Source organism: Necator americanus, chromosome III, assembly GCF_031761385.1.
Source record: "Necator americanus strain Aroian chromosome III, whole genome shotgun sequence".
Classification (NCBI taxonomy): Eukaryota; Metazoa; Nematoda; class Chromadorea; order Rhabditida; family Ancylostomatidae; genus Necator; species Necator americanus.
In genome coordinates this window covers 23,056,987-23,076,778 of record NC_087373.1, presented here as the reverse complement: position 1 = coordinate 23,076,778, position 19,792 = coordinate 23,056,987, and the positions used below count along the sequence as shown (strand labels likewise).

The following is a 19,792-nucleotide window of genomic DNA, read 5'->3' as shown; positions in this document are numbered from 1 at the left end:
GCTGGAAATGTACGAAAAGAACACACAAAATGAGTAACGCAACGAACTATGTATGAGATGGATGGTTTTTCAACAAACAAATGGTGAGTAGAAGTATGGAACAACAATCTATACAGAATGATGACACTGCCAACGTGTCGACGAAGTGTGACGCCAAATACAGAGTTAAGTCACGACGGTATTCTGTATGAGCTGGGCCCTATACCAGTTGAGGAACGAGGATAAGAGAATCGTGCTCAAGAAATGTGCGAAGTTTCAACTAGTTAGTATAGACATGAAATCGGTTAAATATCAACATATGGAAGAAAATGAATGAAGGTGGCGCAGCACGTACATATGGACACAAACACAACGATGCAGTGAGCGAAAAAGCTCTAGCACAAGACTGCTATCAACATGAGTAAATATGAGCTGATTCAAGTCTCTACTCGAAGGTCGACCACAACACGGACAATGCTGACAATCAATTTCATCAATTCCTAGATGAGAATACATCAGCGAGACCATCGGACGAGAATGCATGCTGACCAGAGAACTCTTCACTGAAGCTGACCCTGGAATTCAAAGTGTACACATCTACCCTATCTACATCTACAATCGCAAAGAACACTCTGGAAACAGGATGACAAAAATGTCGGGAAAGGTAAAAAGCAAGATTACTTACTAATAAGAAACGCTTGACTCCATATGACACTGCACAATTACTAGGAGCAGGACGTCTATCAATGAGAAATTCTTTTACTTCAAAGTGTTTCAATAAAGAAGTGGGACTCCACAATGGCGTCAAAATGACAGATGAACTGACCTACTAACGAAGGAACCATATATATCAAATCTGATTGTTTGCATGAAATGTTAATGTTATGCGTAATGGTGTGTATCATTTGTTTTGTTCATGGTGCACTAATCACGCTAAGAGAAAAACGAAGATAAAGTGAGTAAAGATCAATGCAGCAGCTCAACTGAAAACCCTCTACCTGGCCGCCATTCATCTTTCTGTATGGGTCTTCATCCCCGGGCTGTGCGTACTGTCCGCCATGCCCCATGGCACCCATCTGAGCGTTTCCGTTCCCAGAAGGTCCTTGCATGACGTCATACTGTCCGGCACCACTATATTGCTGAATAAAATTGGGCTCTATCCGATTAAATCATCCAACAAATAGTAGTGAATGAGAAGACAAACTTTTGCGATAGCATGAAAACTAACCTTTCTGTTGACGTAATATCCCTGCTGCGGCAGCATGTACAAACCACCGTTATCCTGAGCGGATGGAGGTGCTCCTCCCCCAATTTGCATCCCACCCATCTGACTTGTCATTGCATTGACGTCATAAGCTATAATAAAATCATCCGACTACGTACGACAGCGTAGATCTGAGAAACAGATCTACGCACTGAAGGACCTTTATTGAAATATAACTCTCTCGAGACCTTAGTCGCCGTCTGAGAAGCAAATTCTAGAAGATCTATGATATGAACAGATGTACATCACTTACGTGAATAACCGGGAACCTGTTGGGGGTAACCCATGCTGTAATTCACATATGGAGCCGGATACATCTGTGGCATCCCTCCCATATTTCTCATGTAGTCATGAGGAGCAGTCATAGTGAATGGCTAAAACATATTTTATCTGAGATGCCTGCACTATTCCACTCAGAGCACACGAGTGTAGCAGAAACGACAGCGCTACCTGGCTTGGATACATCCCCAGCTCGAATCCCATATCACTTCTCTTGCGCGTATTTTTCCTTCCTGTATCAGCTTGTTTCACTAGCAGCGGCGTAGCATTTGGATCCATGCCTTCTATCAATTTCCCATTTAATGCGGCTATAATCTCCTCACACTTCTCCTGCAATAAAAAAAAATGAACCTGACACAGAATACACCTATCACCAATCATACCTTCGAGTCCATTCTAGCAAATCCTACACCTCGAGAGTTTCCATCCGCATTTCGTAATATTCGAGTAGATATAACCATTCCATAAGGACTTAGAGCACTCTCCAGCATCTGTTCGTTGAAGTTCGGCGGCAGATTAGCAATGTAGAGGTTAGTCGGGTCTTGTTCTTGTTGCTGAAGCTGCTTAAAAGTAAGAAGAGATCAAAAGAAAACAAATCACTAAAAACAAAGAGAAACAATTGAGGTGTCACAGCAATCTGATAAGTTTTGTCTTACTTTTGCCATTTGTGCCTGGATTCCGTTCTTCGTCAACATCTCAACTGCACGTGCAGCAGCTTCACGACTTTCGAAGTCCACAAAACCATATCCTTTGCATTGGTTCAATGCTTTGTCCATGATAGCCTGTTAATTTTGTAAATCAGAAGAACGCAAAGCACTGGAAATTTGAACGTCTTTCAACAACCTATATTCTTCAACCACGTACCACACTAACTACATTACTCAAAATCTATGACTCGATCTTCACTAATTAATTATTTTCTAGAACTTTGTAGCTACATTTCATTAGCAAGGAGAGAAATGCCAGGAAAAGTCAATTAACTAAGAAGCTGAACTAATTCTGGATGTGAGCAGTCAACAATTATGTCCAACGCATTAACGCTCGCTTAGAAGCAAGATATGCTCACCTTCGTTGAAGTAATTGTTCCATACTGCTGACACATCTTTCTGAGATCTTCATCGGTCGTGCTCGGGCTAAGGCCGCGTATATATAGGTTGGTCTAAAACACGTTTGTATTATTCTTATGATTTCGATCGCTACTTGAGTACAAGAAAAAAGAATATCTACAGTGAAGCGCGAGAGAATATTCCTCTACTCTTTTGAGTATGAGAACAAATCAACAGTACTTTCTTACAACGTCACTAAATCACTGTCCACTAACCGAACTTAACGGTGTTCCATCCTGTAGGGGGGTGTCGTCTCTTGGTGGCGGTCCGTACGGCGTTCGCGTGTCCACTCCCATTCGCATTCCACAACCGAACATATTGTTGTTGCCCGCTGATGGTCGACCAGAGCTCTAAACGTAACGTGCTGCGAAAACACAGTAGCGATTAAGGAAAAGCACAGTGAGATACTGAACATTGGCTTTATGTGGCAACTTCTTCTGATCTAGTTTGCCATCTTCGTGCTGAACTATTCGAAAATAGCGTATATACTTTCTCCAGAAGGATCAATCTTCTGTCTTTATATGCCAGAAAATTAAATCCCATTTGCACTCAGCTTTTAGGCTTTACACGAACGGTGCACCAAAAAAATATACAAAAGGAAGTCAACTAGGGAACATTTTAATAGAACGAAAGACATCATTGTAATTCTGCAACTGTTTAACATGTGATTCAAGCCTTACAAAAACTGTAGTTCATCAGGCCATCACAGCCAGTGTTTTTAGAGAAACTGTTTCAAAAAAACTGGACAAAAGGCACTCACATACTGTTGGAAAGGGTTTCTGTTTGGAGGTGCTTGTCCGTTCTGCGCCATTGTACTGTAACTGTTATTTCCGTACTGTTGTTGCGGGTTTTGACCCGGGGACATAGCTCGTGACGCCAAGCCTTCACAACCCCAACTGAAATGATTCAGTTTAAAATGTGTTAGGAGAAAAAGTGTGCCCTATTTCAAGAAGAATAATATAAGTAGCTTAAATATTCGATACTTCCACTGCGTGTTACTGTTTCATTTAAAGAAATGTATGCAATGATTAATAATTTGAAAGCAAGAGAGGATCTCTGAAGACAAGAAACGAATGTATTATAAATGCAGTTTAATTGTTTATCAATAGTAAACATCTGGGTTTGTATATATATATATATATATATATATATATATATATATATATATATATATATATATAATATATATATATAACTGAATATAAAACAACATGTAGTATAATATCTTAGTATACAATATCATAATCTCCTATATATCAAAGCATGTGCATTTGCGAAAATAATATTAGACTACACAAAAAGTAGTGAGAAAAGTTTACTTCAAAATCGCATCTGTAGAATAATTATCTGAACTATCAAATGCAAATCCTCCTACAGGCTTCCCATTAAATATAGCAACCATCGTTTTGCTGTGTTGAAACAAACATAGTTTATCACACCAAAACTGTGCCACCTATCTCCGAATCTTCACAATAGAATCTAGAGATAAAGACACGACAACTACTTTACTTGGCACTCAGCCAAATTTAATGCAAAACAGGCGAAACAAGCCACAAACAGCGGGTCAGTAGGTTGTCGGTGCTGAGGCGCGTGATCCAAGGAGCGCAGAGAAAGAGAGTAATCAGCAAGAGAGGGGCACCGGAACACACCGCGAATTAGGAAAAAACAACGACAGAGGGGTGTCTCACCTGAGAGGAGCGGGAGGATCTTGTGGGACTGAGGAGGCAAGATGCGTTGGCAATAACCTCTTGCGCTGAACTTCCGAAAAAGAACTCTGAAATTCAGTACCTTCACATAGGTGAACTTTAAAATTCTCTGTCGTTTACGGCAGCTCAAATTTCCTACAACCACATTGGAATAGAAATTCTGAGTCCTGTGAAGGGATAAGAGCCATTACAATTACGATACGATACGATGAGCAACTTGATTGTCTACAATACACGGATCCACATTGACATACCGTCTCAATTTCAACCGTACTATTACGCAATATCACAATATATGAAAGTATACATAAACGGCTGTCCTTTTTTTAATATGCATAAAAAGGTCACTTCAAACATATAGATCCTACTACACAGTCACCACAACCTCGGTTTCTCAAAGTGTGAGTAAAACAGAAATGCGCTCTCGAATAGATCCAGAAATGAATTAATGACCTTAAAGAGATTCAAACAACACTGGAATTTCCACAGTACATCAGTAAGAAAATACAAGGATCAACCGCGTATGCGAACGCTGGGCGTCAATCAATAGGAACTAGCGCTACTCTTTCAAAAGTAGTGGAGCGAAGCAAAAAGCAGTATATGGGCCAATGGACTTTTTGCCGTACGACGAAAAGAATGCCCTCAATAACCGAAAAGTCGCCGAGCGCGGCAAATATCGCGAAATGAAAAAGATCGCGCGTTTGTTCGAAATAGGAAGTGACAAGAGGTCGCCGACCAAACATGATCAGCGACTCACGAACGTTAGGAACGTCCGACAAGATCTGTGGGCCAAGTTCGTTATGGAATGTTCAGCAGATGTTCAACTTTGCACCAACATACAAAAATTACCAATCATAGACAAATAATTCTCTATGTTGGCAGACATTTGCTTTTTAGCAACTGGATTTCATCAACTACCACTTACTAGAGCAGTAAAAAAGTGGAATTTTTAGACGCATTATCATATCTACATCTATTACTTAGAAATTCTATGAAGAACATACAACACGAACAAGCAAAACCATCAACGGATCTATGTTACGACATGCCACAACTCCTCTAAGATCTTTAAAGAGAAGCATCGAGTAAAGAGCGGAAATATTTCCAGAAATAAGAGCGCGGTTGAGTGCCCCCACCAAGCACTTTACCCGAAGCATCTTCGCATACATTCTGTTTCTCCTCTTAGCGTTTCTTTCTTTGCACTAACCATAAACATCATTCTCTTTGAGAATAATGTTGAATTTTAACTGGCTCGTTTGACCACTTTATTTCCTTTGGAGAATTTTAAGTGCTAGGCATGTGCCAATCACGGAAGTATAACTAACCTTGATGTGAAATAAAAAGGACAAAGTCGCTGGCGCATCAATCCGCTACGGATGCGTAAACGCGTTTTCACTGCAATTCGTAGTCGTCAGGGTTTTAGAGCCCGTGTTGGTCTATACAATGAGTAGCGGGGGTCAACCAATGATCAAGTCAGTGTTCTTATCCTCCTGAGCAAGTCTAGTACAAGTTTATCGACCTCGGCGGGATGAAGAGCTTGGTTGGCAGTAGGGCGGTTTCGAACCATCGACCGTGTGCCTACAGCGAACCTCTAACCGACTGCTCCGCTCTTGCGTAAAATGCACTGTGACATACTTAGCCTTAAGTTCTGTTTCCTTCAACTATGAACATGCCTCAAGTGGACAATGCACGTATACATTCAACATGTCAATTACTTTTCATGTTACATGTTCTTACGAGTCAAATACAAGAAGATGACATATTTCTGGCTGACGTAGCTATAATAGTATTATAATAAATAGCTATCCCATAACGTCCGACGTTACAAAACACAATATGATAATAACAAGAGGTGTCTTTCATTTTAGTATAGCATCTTTTAAAGGTACACTAATACCTAAGCAGATGCTAAGTGCCATACTTATTTTATTAATTTTACTTACTGCCGCAGATTTCGCTTACTCCACTGTTTTGCCTGCATAACTGTCACTCCCATGTTCAAGTTTGTCTTAACTATTGTCGATTCTGTGGCGTGCTTTACAGTGCAGTAGGCAAATAAACAAGTGAGATACCAGATCGAATCTGTGGTTACTCAGGGTGCAAATAACTTTTCACAAAGTAGAGGCAGAAGCAACCTGAGTCAAGCTGACGTACTTAGGTGGGATGAGTCATCAACGAAAATGATGAAATCTTTCGCATACACTGAAGGAAATACGACTACAACGAACAGGAGAGCTACAATAACTTTAAAGGGAACAGAGAGGCATAAAATGTAACCCAGCATGTAGCAAACTTATCTAGAATTGAAAATGTGGATCTAGAGGATGGACACAATCACGAAGGAATCAGCTGTTGTTAATGGAGGACGATCAGTATACGGAGTTTTTGTAGCAACAAACTCTGTGAAAATCGCAGCGGAGCGATGAGGTCACGCATCTGCAATGACTGCGAAAAGTGTCTTCGGAGGGACAGAAGTGAACTGGATCGGAGCCAGGACACTTGTGGAACGAAAAATGATGCAGTGCTCGAGTGTAGCCATAAGATGAATAAAGATCATCAGGACTAACATTTACAATAATCGGTTCGAAAAATCCTCAGAAGTCGTTGGATCGATAGGGAAACCCGACAACCATGGGAAGATTTGGCGGCAACGCTCAAACACCGAACTGCGGCTGGTACAAACCAACACACAACACGTGTTGTGCACATGCTTTGGCTCTCAAACCGTCTGACGGGCACTGGCTGTCAACAACAAACAATACCGTCGCAGCCATCACCAGACAAGATCCACTGTTTGTTGCTCAACAGCATGCTGTACTGGGACGGTTACTTCAGAACTTGAGGTCATCACTGACACAACGCGATAGCAGGTTGCAAGGACCACCCAAGTCCACAACGGCGCACAAATGCTGATAAGCGTATGTCAAACCGCAAACGCAAAAGTACACTAATAATCCAAGCACCTCTAAGGAAAGCAGACTGGCTTGCAAAGCCAGGAATTTTATGAGACAATTCTGTGAATAAGCCAAGCTATGGCTACGAAGTAGCAGACTTTTTCTTCTTTTTTGTTCATTTAAACATCACAGGTACTAGTTGCAACTTTTGAAAACGTCTGCAGGAGCTGTACATGTGTGAAAAACATTATTTGTATGGAGAGTGGGAAATTCTAAAGCAATATATTGTTTGGAAGGGATCAATCCAGTACGATATCTTAGGTTTCTGATTTTTGATGATGTTCATTGATTTTTCTTGATTTTATCCAAGGTGGGGCAGGATTGGAGCAGTATGCTTATCCTAACATTTGCTTCTCGTCATTTCGCTCGTTCCAATCCAGCTTAAAGACAGCGTTCAGGGAAATTTTCGGTGTTATTTTTTTTTTTTGACTGATAGGCAGGATTCAGAATGCAGTTACAAGAACGGCAGCGAATCCTTTGACGTAGTAGAAATGGAACTACATAAAGTAGATTGGTGGCAAAATTTCTCGACAAAAACTCTCTACACCTCCACGAATAATCAAATCACTTTATGTGCTACCTCTTAATCAATACATGGGTGCAAAGAGTTGGTTCGTAAAATAAACTCTTTCCTCTGATTCTTGCCTGCAAAACCTTAACCTCATCTACAACCAAAAAGAACCAAACCTTGGAAATTCCTGTGCTTCTTATAACAAAAAGCACAGTTTAGCTACTTCGATAATGTGCATGTGCATATTTCCTACATAAAACGATCTTTATATCTAGTTTTAATACACCTTTTTACTGCTTCCGAACGTAGGCACCAAAAGAAAGAATTGAATAGGACCTTCTCTAAACTAAATCTAATGAACTTACACAAACAGGGAGCTATCAAGAAAAAAAGACAAGGTTGCAAAGATGCCTCGCATAGCTGTTTTTTTTTTTTTTTTGAAACAATGACGGCTCCCACATTCCCCAGCAGAACACACACACACATGCAATCGACATTCTGATCGAATGAAAAGATTTGGTGGAAAATAAGCAACTATAGGAAGGAAAGCAAGCAAGAAGAACATCGCATGGCTACATCTACAGAGAACGTGGAGAGGTGTGCAAGACATTGCTTTGGTAACCGAACAATCTAATCAAGGTTCTCAGCGGTTGACCCGCTCAGCTAACCACGACTTAAAGATCAACTTAATGATAAGTAGCTAATGTCACTATAAAATGAGAGAAACAAGAACAAAACGGAAGCGTTGCAAGGAGTGGCGGAAGTAACGCGGGATAACCGAACAAGAGCAAGAGCCGAAAGTTCCAGGACTAATGTGCACAGAAGGAGGTCGGGACGAGTCACGACAAGCCCGTGCAACAACTGCTTACCGTTTTTTAGGCCAATGCGCCGGAACGGGATGATTAACGACGCGGCCAATCAATCGATTTCACAAGCCGCTCCGCCGCTGCTGCTGCTGTTGTTCGCAGGTGTGCACGACCGGGAATAGGACGGCGTTCACGTCGAGGGACGCGGGTCTTCGGCGAGCTCGCGCAGGACAACCAGGACGCGGTGAGGCGGCAAAGTAAGGAGACGTTGTAGGAGCAGTGGGGCTCCGACGGCGCAAACAACAACGTTCGTTTCTGAATCTGCGCAAGGTAAAGCGTCTTGCCCACGTCGATTTGGCAAACGGCCAGAAAAACAACAGCAACGAAGTGCAGCACAACAGAGGAAAGGGCCCACTGGCAACGCGCCAGCAACACTCGTGAGCACTAGCCAGGAAGACCAAAAAGCGACCGCGAAAGAAAACAACGTCTGGAAGAGAGCGTGACGAATGTGTGCGCGCTGACGACGACGGCGGGCTAGAGACTGGATCGCGGTCGAGTGCGCAGACGCGAGGACGTGCTAGCGTGTGTGCTTATCGCGGCGATGCCAGACGGTCGCCGACGAGGTCAGGCGGTCGGCGCTGCCAGTCTGGCAGCGCGCCAAGCCCGGCCCCATCCACCGGTCACGTCGCCGGGTTGTTCGAGTACGGGAGCACGTAGGGCACGAACGGATGGGCAGGCTTCGGCAGGGGCTATCCATAGTTCATCTTAGCCAGATGAGATCGATGCTTAAATGCCGTTGATTTTACAACGTTTGCGCTGCAGAGGAGGTGGACTTCAAACTCTGTTCCTCGGCACTTATCTCATTTAGCTGCAGGCCAGTTTTGGGGCTGCAACGTTGTCTACTCAGCTAGCGTTTCTCTTTCAAAGGCAATAGTATTCGCACTAAATCATATTATGTTCATTAAATCTTTAACATTGAGGTCAAGATCGTCACCAAAGATTTTGAATATAGTAACAGAGCGCACAGAAGAAAAAGAAGGAGGAAATAGAACAGAAGAATAAATAGAAGTATAATTGAGCATACCGTATAGTGAGGATACCACAGCTACAATGTTAATGGATGAAATTAGATCTCTTTCGGACAGTTACGATTTGGAGCATCACGGCAGGCCTTTGACCAGTTCCAAGAATAGCGGAAAAACTAATGTCAAATTGAAGCCTAGGAAAATATAGCACCACTATGGTAAGGAACTGCGTTTGATCTCAGCGCTTAGCCTGAACCGTCCGCCTGAACGACAAAAGCACATTTTGTTGGATCAATCCGTTTGGGTTGCACCGAAGCGTTCTTATTCGTTCGGAATCGCGTTAATTTTATGAATGCGAGTCCGTCTATAAAACAACGTGCGGAGGCACGTACCAAGTCAGTTCTTTTATCCTCCTAGACAAGTCTGCTATATACCAACTGATCGACCCTACTGGGATGAAAAGCCCAGTTGGCCTTTGGCGCTTTCGAACCTTCAGCCGTACCGACGTTGCTTGACTTGTAAGCGCTGCGGCACACTCGCCACCATCCGTTTATATGATGAAATTAGAAGAACCGTTGTAGAAGAACTAGAAAAACCCTCTCACCAGGTGTTCGTAAAAATCTGGCAGCGCAAGCCTGTTAGCTCTGTGATTACATGGGAATCATGTGGACCACATAATCGCTTGGTCCCAAATGGCTTGGATCTGAATTACTGGGAAAATGAAAACTTTGCAATTATTTCCTTCTTGCATACACCGGAACTGTTTTCTGTGAACAGTCAAATACAGTTCGGTCAAAACGACATGAAGCACGGACAGTTGCGTAAGCGGCTGCATTCGAAGCGGTTGGGATCGTGTAAGGATCTACCGCCATCTCCGCAGTTCGCCATAGTCTCACCTCGATTCCAAACGCTGTCTCCAGCGCACCGCTTCGAGCGCAGGCACCTATGCAACTCCCAATGCTTCACGTCGTCTTGACCCGACTATATCTAGATGACCAAGCCCAGGCGAAGGAGATCTGCTAATCGCTTCTGTGTTCCTCGTCCTAGGGTATTCTTGGATCAATGGTGAAGCGCTAGTGAGTGGCTGTTTTAGAGGACTAGCATCTGACACACGCTTCCCTGATTAGGTACGGTCAAGTTGTCTTTACTTACAAGGCGATTTATTACAGAAGATGATGTCGTTCGTATTCTGATATTCAAATCTTATGTACTGGTGCACAATTGGCGGAAGAAAATGAGAGGAATTCCCAAAATGGCTACGAATAAACGAGTACCACCACAATGAGTACGACTTTAGCACGACTTTTCGATAATATCATTGTGCTTAGGTTCAAGAAAAGTAATGAGCAAATGTAAAAGCCTGACTGAATGAATAAAATGGAAAAAAAAATTCGTGCGATATCAGATGTCGGCATGTATTGTCGATGTGCGCTCTACCGCCAATGGCGATCCTTCACTGGCGCCGCTTATGTGCGCCCTCCAGGGGCAATGTGCACGAACATTCCTATAGTTGGGTCAAAACGACATGAAACGCGGACCGTTGCGTATGCGGCCGCGCTCGGAAGCAGTGTGGTGGAGACAGCGGTTGGAATCGAGGTGGGACCGTGGCGAACTGCAGAGGTAAGTGGCAGTAGCGAGGATCTTTACACGATCCCAACAGCTACGCTCCACCGCTTCGCTTCGCGCGCAGCCGCTTGCGCAACTGTCCGTGCTTCATGTCGTTTTGACCCGACTATAGGCATATGAACCTAGTAAGTACTAAGTTTCTCCTTCAAGCTCAGGAGGATTCTTTTTCCGACAGTAAAAATCGGAAAACCAGTTGACCTACCGGCTATCATCCTGAGTTCGGAGAGGGCTTCAGCCATGTTCAGTCATGCCCTCTTTCCAGTCTCTGGAACCATTCTAGTGAGAACGCTCTGCAACATGCAGAAGTTTCCTGAGTTTTCGCTGGTAATGTGCTCTCGAAAGCGCTTAATTCGTCCGAACAGGATACAGATAATGATTTTACTGGAAGAAATGCGTTCTTGGTAACGCACTATCCGATGTGTTACCGCTCATATTTCGTTCAAACGCTGGGACTTATCCTCCTTTAGAAGAAGGTCAGTTGCTATCACTTTCATGCGGAATTCTAGCTCTTGTTTAGAATTAATAAATCCCGTGAATAGACAAGGGCGAACTTAAAAAAAAACCTACATGCGACCGCTCAAGTTACCGTGATAATCTTAATACAGGCTCCAACACAAGGCGGCCTAGCACTACAGAAGACTGGACTCTTACTGTTTCTTTTATAAGATGGATCGTCTGCTTCTGATAACCACCTCAGGTGGAATACAGAAGATTAGAGATTTCTAGAATTCTCGAATAATTCGACGGGTTTGAACATCTTGAATGTCTCGAATATGTATTCGAGCATACCTGGAAACCATTTGGTTCCTTTTAGTTTCAGCAGTTGCAAATTATTATACGTTAGTTATCACTTATATGACGGATGTAGTAGTCTTAGTACAGACTTCAAGGTCTCTCCGAGGTCTAACTCGATGGAAGACTAAGCAAATACAAATTTTCTCTTTGCATACTTGGTTTTGTTCATGGGAGTTCTCCGTGTGAAATGAAACGAAAGTGATGATATTCTCAAGAAGTCATCCGCGGCGAAACACCCCAGAATAATGTTCCAAATCCTAAGATCTGAGGAAGCTGGCGGTAATCCTTTAGATGTAAACTTTGTTTTTTTTTTGTGCATCATTTACACATGTGATGATGGATTCATGATGAAGACTTATCTCTTATAGAAAAATGCTGCAAGTGTGTTGAAATGTCTCTCCCGCACATCAGCCTGCTCAATCTGGCTAGCCTGATTTGATTTTTTTCCCTCTTTTTATCCCCTAAAAGTTATCTGATGCAAGTGAAAGTTTGTGAAACGTTTCCAAAGTGATATTCTCAAAAAGATCCTCATGGAACCGACTATTAATGGCCGTGACTTAAGCGAAACGTAAATTCACGAAACTAATATGAGAAGCATCATCATGTCTTCGTAGAATCAATCAGATGTTAACAGTAACGGTACACGCAGTTAAATGGAAGTGGAAGCCCGGCCCGAAAGCATGAAAATGTTTTCGCAGGTATCCGTGGCGCATCTGCCGCAGCGCACGCTTTTCATCTACCTGACTGGTTTACACACTTCTATGTACTGTGGAAATCGTGTCGCGGTTATCCGACAGAAGACATCCGGCCGTTTGGCCGCGGCTGTAGGTTAATTCGATCGAATGTAGCGACTAGAGTTTGTGTTCGCGTGATGGATATTTCCAATTGTTTGAACTACTTTCACAGATGATATCCGGAAGAAAGAGGGACGCTAACTGCTCAGCACAGAAGAAAGTAAGGTCAAGAAAGTGTACTGGTCAAAATTCCCCATCTCTTTCGTGCTTATAGAGGGTTGCAATAGACATCTACAAGTCTTGCTGAGATCTTTGATTAACTCCACCTTCTCACTGAAGGTAACTCGACTACGAGCGCTGAAGTGACGCGCTCATACTGTCGCTCAACCACGAGCGGTTGGAAACCTCGTTGCTATCACCGCAACTGCAACCTTCTGCCAAATTTCCTAATAAATTGAGTCGCTTCGACCGGAATCTACGTTAGTTGAATTGTTATTTATCTTCATTGACATTACTCAACATTTAGGGTACGTTTCTCGCCACAAATCATTCTTGGTACAAAGAAGTTGTCGACAAGGTAAAAACAGGCTCTTCATCCTAGTTTATTCTATGGAACAAATTACTTCTTTTTCGTCGTTCGCAGTCAATTCACCCACCTTATCTCGTTGTATGATGCAGTGTCCATGAAAGTTTGAGACTGGATGAAGAGCTAACATCGCAACGTATCTAAAAATTATGAGAGGAAAAAATTGTATGTAGAGCATTTCAAGATCGTCTTAATGACCACTCACTTGACTTTATTGCTCCTCTTTGGTTTCTTCTAAAGAAACTATTCTTCGAACTCACCAGTTAGGTTTAAGTCAGGTAAGTTCTCCTGGATCCTATTTAAATCTGAGTTGTTCAACAACCCCGAGTGATGTGAAATTTCACGAGCACGCTAATTCACTAAGTGGAGTCAAAAATAAATTTTCAACTAAAAGTACAGACGTTTATAAGAACAAACCACTTTAGTGTTCAGCTTACATATGAATGTATTCGACAGCGCCAAGTTTATTTTTAACCGAATAGAAATAGTAGAAAATAGAAGGTACAAAATCATAGGGACAACATTAACAGGGTGGATTATTTCATTGTATAAAAGGAAAAATAAGTCATGATGTCAAAAGTTCTCATTACTTTTTACTCATCCGAATACGTCAGTGCTCGAAACCGCTCTTAAGGTGGATCTCTTCTTGTGATATGGAAGATTAGAAAAAGATGGAAGAAAATCAAAAGTATATTTGGGAAGAATCTAACAATTCTGAGCAGAAGGCCAGAAATCTATGGTAAATGATGTCATAATGCTTTTACAGTTACATCAATTGATAACAGAAGGAGCGGGCGTCACGGTTGGCCTTTGTTCATGATCGATATCCACAGTTATGTATTGTAACGAGAAGCAATTTCAACGGGAATCCAGTTCGGATATCCGAGATTTATAATTATTACGATTACTATGTAATTACTAATCAAGTGGCTGACCATTATAACCGCTGCTAATCGAACAAAAATGGCTCCGTTCTAGGTTCAAGAGAAGGACCTGACTGGAACAAGTAGCAAGTCTCATAACCAAAATTGTTGAGGCCACCAAGCAGATGAGTAAATGACAAATTATTCCCAATACTTTCTCGCCAAAGGGACGTGGTAAGAGGTCACCACGAGCAATGGTACGGTAACTACCAGGTTTTTCATCTCTTCGGGGTCAACGGATTGATATGAGATGTGTTCAAGAGGACAAAAACACTGACTTGCTGGTGTCTACAAGTCGTCGTTTAGATTCCATACACTCACTACCCTTTACGATTGTGAATTAAAGTCGAATGCGGTGTCCAAAAGCATTTATCAACATCGAAAAACTAACTGATTGCTCTTTGATTTTTTTGCCGAGGGTCACGTGAGCGAGCAGTTTTCAGGAGCAGATGGAGGATAATAAACTGTTGATAACTCAACAATTTTGGTGTCCCATACAAACCTGAGTAGAGAGACGGTTTAATTGATAGTAGGTGTACTCCGGGCAAGGAGATCTAGTCCAGAAATAGATTGACATTCGACGAAAACTCATTATGAAAAGTCGGAGACGAACGAATTTTTTTATAGCAGAAGCTTTGGTCCATGAAATGCTGTTTGGAAGTGTCTTTTATACGGTTTTTAAAAATACATGTTATATCTGCATACGTCTCTGCGAAGATTTTTGTAGTTCTTTCACTACAGTAATTTCAATCTCACTGAATCCAAGCCAACTAAAAAGAAATGAGAAGCACAACTTGTATCTAGCCCTTGTTACCTACGAAACTAATATGATCGAATAACACCGTGAACGACAGAAAACTCAATGAAGTAGACACGATGACAATGTGGACTGTCGCGTTTCATAACGCCTGTTCTAAATGTTTCTTTATTGAACTTACTTTCAGAGCCCCGATATTTATTACGACTAAGCTTTCAATTGAAAACACGTTCAGAAAAAGAGCGAGATCAGCAGCGGTTCAAGTTCTTGTACTGCTGTAAACAAACGTGAAATGCACTTCACAATTTCGTTTCAGGATTTTTTTTATAAAATGGGAGTTATTCGAGAATAGATTTCGACTACACTTCTTTAGTAGATGCACGGTTTTGAGCAGTAATTTTCAAAGTTATACATCTGAGCTGACTGCTCTTTGCAGCTAGCTGTAACAGATCCTGTGTATCGAATCAATGGCACATGTAGATGATCCTTTGTTCGATCTCAGCTGGATAGAGATCTAGAGTCGGTCATCAATGTGTTATTGAATCCTCAGCTGCCGAATGAATACGGCTAGTAAACCCGGTCAGTACGCGAGCACTTCTCTATTCAATCACCACAGCCCGATCAGGAAGCCTAAAACTGCAGTGGAATTTGCTTGTTGTTTAATGTTTATTTGAAAATATTGCCTTACATTTGTTAGCGACAAGTTAGGATGAATTGCATGAACGGTTGCATCCGAAATGGTTCTGTGTAACTCTCGCTGAGCTGCACAGCCAGATTGGAGTTCAAAGCTCCTTCAAGCGGTTAAGTTAGCGGTGGCAAAAGTTCCACTATTAGCGCAACCGCTTAAAGGCATCACCCCACGAATCTGGAGTGGCACGGATTTCCGGTGGAGTATTCGTATACGGCGTTGTAGATTATGGGGAGGAGGGTGATTCCGTTCATTCCTTCCTAATTGCCGTAGAAAACGGCCCGGAGGAAACGGCTTCGAGCGTTCCGGCGCTCTATTTTCTACAAGGAGTTCGATTGGAGAGCGCCAGCCCTGTGCGGCGCCGCATCTTCCGGGCCGTTTTTTTTAATGGCAATTAGGAAGAAATGGACGGAACCACATCCCTCTCCATAGTCTCCCATCCCATATACGAATACTTCACCTGACATCCGCACCACAAAGAAGTTCACCACAAGTATTGTTTTGACTCGAGTATAGTTTCTATGAAGTCTTTACGTAGTCCCTCAAATGCATCTAGAACTCGAAAATTTTACTCTCCCTTAATTTCGATTGTTCTCGGGTGCTTCTTCAGTCTACTTAATTACACGTACTCCAATGCTTCTGTCCAGTGTATTGCGCCAGCTCCAGAGAAAACTGCACTCCGATAAAATATTGGTGTTGCGCTCCGCCGCACTTCTGCGGAATTACATTAGAAAGGTACTTCTTAATGAACTTCATTCTCGGGCCAAGCACCGAATGCACTGCAGTGCCATCATCATCGCAGTCATCTGCGAGAGGTGAAATTCCGCGCTACTTTAGATGCAACTGCTTCTCCATATTGCACTATAAATCAGGCCATTTCTACCGAAATGTAAAGATTGACACTTAGCTCAACAGCTGCGTAACGTAATTGAGGCATAATTAAAGGCATCACACCTCGAATCTGACGTGATATGGATTTCCGATGGTCCAAGACTGTACGAGATCGTAGATTGCAGAAACGGGTGGGATCCCGCTCACTTTTTCCTAATCGCCGTAAAAAAAAAACGCCCCGGAAGAGGTGGCTTCGAGCTTTCTGAGCCGCTATTTTCTACAACGAGTTCTATTGGAGTGCGCCAGCTTTGTGCACACCGCATCTTCCGGGCCGCTTTTTACGGCAACTAGAAAGAAATGGACGGAATCACCCTCTTCCTCACAAGCTACGAACCCGTATAGGCATAACCCACCTAAAACCCGTGCCACCCCAGATTCGTGGGGTGATGCCTTTAATGCCCGCGTCTTCTTTCTCTAGTTCGGAGTTGCCATTGTTCCTTGATTTCCATCAATAAAAGCGTAAAATGTCTGACGTTAATCAATCCGCTTGGAATGCGCCCCCACGTTCACTTCAATTCAGAATCGTTAGAGGTTCCCGAACGTGTAACTAGCCTATACAATGACTTGCGGTGGCTAGCCGATGTGTCAAGTCAGTGCTTTCATCCTCCCAGGTCTGATACCAATTTATCGACTCCGGAGAGATGAAAGGTTTGGTGAGCACTAGAGAGAATTCGAAAATCTGATCCATCGTATAGAAAGCGGAACTCTAACCGCTACACCAGACCCGCCCACAAATTATCCTTTTCATCGATAACTTGAATTTATTCATTTACTTAATGGTTAATCAGTGGATTATACAATCATTAATTGATGCGAACTATGTGAGTGCATATAGGCTGCACTACAATTATTCTCACGAAATTTTTCGAGAGATGTCTCCTAAAGTTTAACCGGCGCACGCAACACCTTGCCGGTCTTCGTAGCTCCGACTTAAGAGGAATGTCCCGTCTTCGCGACCCAGCGGAATATGTATCGAAGGCAAAACGTAGATGGGCCGGTCACATCATGAGAAGAATCCACGATAGATGGACTAAAAGAAGGCAAGGGACGCTAAACCCCCCCCCCCGAGGGAGACCGCCAACGAGGTGGGGTGACGTGTTCGCTGCACGGATGGACCAGCTGAGAGCTCAGCTGGATACGGCTCAAGGACCTCATCAACGTCACTCATGAAGCTTGAGAACATCTTCGATGACAATGGTGAGGGAACGAAACGAGTGGAAGAGGTGCTGAGGCCCGCACGTCCAGTGAAGACGGGCCATCTAAGTATCTAAGCAAGATTTGTGCGGTATGTGGCCTTGCGTTGTCTTGCAGCAGAATCGGGCCTATTCACCACTGCCAGTCACAATTTTTGCAACTTTTCATACATATACTCTAAATCACAGCAGTAGAACTATGCTGTAATTGTCTGGCTTGGTTTTACGAAGCTGTTCTGGATTTAATTCTTACAGCACCACCAAACTGTAAGCATGACTTTTTTTTGGGGAGAAGATCGTGTTTAAGAAAAGTATTTGGAAAAGCATGCTTATCTACTTACACAAATCCACGCTTCATACTATCGTGAAGAACCCACTTTTCATATACATTTATAATACGACTAAGGAAGGGCTCATTTTTTACCCAAATCAAAAGGATAGAACCCGTGCCGTAACCTGCCAGACACTGCTCTTCGGTCAGCTTGTGAGGCACCCACTTTGACTTCTTCTTCACCTTGCCCATTTCTGCCAAATGACTAACTACTGTAGTATGATGTACGCCCAAGTCTTCTGCTAATGTCCGTGTGTTAGTCTCCGGATTTGCTTCCACGGCTCTCTTCAGATCTTCATTATCAAGCGACGACCTGCGTCCGCGACCCGGTTTTTCTTCGAGATCAAAATCGTTAGAAGCGAATTTTTTAAGCCAGAGCTCCACTGTCCCTTCGCAAGGACAGTTTGACCCAAAAGTCCTGCTAAGGTTACGACAGGCTTCTGCCGCAGAGTGTCCCAATTTAAATTCGTAAAGCATGATGATAGTCGCGTCGGTTCATGATTTTTCAGAGCTCTAGAAAAGGGCGGCTGAAAAAAGTAGATCGACGGCTACATATGTATTTGAAAGAGCAGAAAAAACCTACAAAACGATATGTGTTGAGATGACGAGATGTGTTGTTTGCCTTGAGACGAAATAATTTAGGGTAAAAAATTGCTTTTTTTTACACACACATCGAAACGGAAACCAACTTTGCACCAACCTAATGCTATTAGTATTTCAAGGTTAGAGAAGGCCAGTAAATTCTCAGCAGTATTCAGATAAAGTGCAAGCAAATACCAAAGAAGTTAAAGTAGAAAGATAAAGTGTCAGGCCTCCATCCGCTTGTAGCAAACCACCACTTTCACTTCAATTCAGAATCGTTTGAGGTTTATAGGCATGCTATACAGTGATTTACGTAAGTAGCCAATCTGTCAAGTCACTGTCTTAGTCCTTCCAGAGAAATCTGGTACCAATTTATCGGCCCCGGAGGGATGAAATGCTTGGTTATCATTAATTCGAACCCTTGATCGATTGCGCAGACACAGCGAAACCCCAACTGCGCTCCACCCGCCTACGGAAACGTGAGCAGGAAAATTTGGAAGCAAATTTGGTTTCAACATCACATATAAATGCTGCTACCGTCAAAATTTTTTAGTGCACAAGTGAGGCTTGCGAGTCACACGTATTCTGCAGAAATGAATGGTGTTTTATCAGTATCAGATACTGGTTTTTCAAGAGCTGTGTACAAGGTTTCTAAACAGTCTAAAGTGGTTCAAATCATTGGCTTAGACTGCAGCAGTTAGTACTCCCTAGAGCCTGAAATAGAACTAAGTGACTCCTTATTTATCCGAGCAGACGCCCACACACACACACACACAAAGTAAAAACGATATGAAGCACAGCGCCGTTGCGTAAGAGGGTGCACACCAACGGCGCGGTGGAGCGTAGCGGTTAGGATTGTGTACGGACCCTTGCCGGCACTACCCATCACAGTATTTCGGTATGGTCCCACCTCGATTCCAACCGCACTCTATCATATCACATACGCGCCGCTTCGAGTGCAATAGCTTACGCAACTGCAACGTGCTCCATGTCGTTTTGACCCGACCACAGTTGTACTGTACTTCTACTCCAATGAACAGAAGAAAGAAAATCTAA

General features: G+C 42.9%; 1 protein-coding gene across 4 annotated transcripts; it reads right to left on the bottom strand.

Annotated features, from left to right (window-relative positions):
- Positions 1 to 539: 539 nt before the first annotated feature.
- RB195_010579 (uncharacterized protein) lies at positions 540 to 18,631 on the bottom strand (the record flags this gene model as incomplete). 4 transcript variants are annotated; one of them, XM_064191657.1, is made up of 14 exons in its annotated part: positions 540 to 554; positions 978 to 1,118; positions 1,208 to 1,335; positions 1,497 to 1,617; positions 1,694 to 1,852; positions 1,906 to 2,085; positions 2,179 to 2,304; positions 2,589 to 2,681; positions 2,844 to 2,978; positions 3,389 to 3,524; positions 4,317 to 4,402; positions 13,442 to 13,511; positions 13,577 to 13,605; positions 18,248 to 18,631. In XM_064191657.1, the coding sequence occupies 14 exons, from the start codon at positions 18,629 to 18,631 to the stop codon at positions 540 to 542; spliced, it is 1,803 nt and encodes a 600-aa protein (XP_064049237.1). The 4 variants fall into 4 exon arrangements, with proteins under 4 accessions (XP_064049237.1, XP_064049238.1, XP_064049240.1 ...); XM_064191656.1 differs by having other exon boundaries at positions 1,906 to 2,076; XM_064191655.1 differs by lacking the exon at positions 18,248 to 18,631 and adding an exon at positions 14,797 to 14,871 and having other exon boundaries at positions 1,906 to 2,076.
- Positions 18,632 to 19,792: the final 1,161 nt, after the last annotated feature.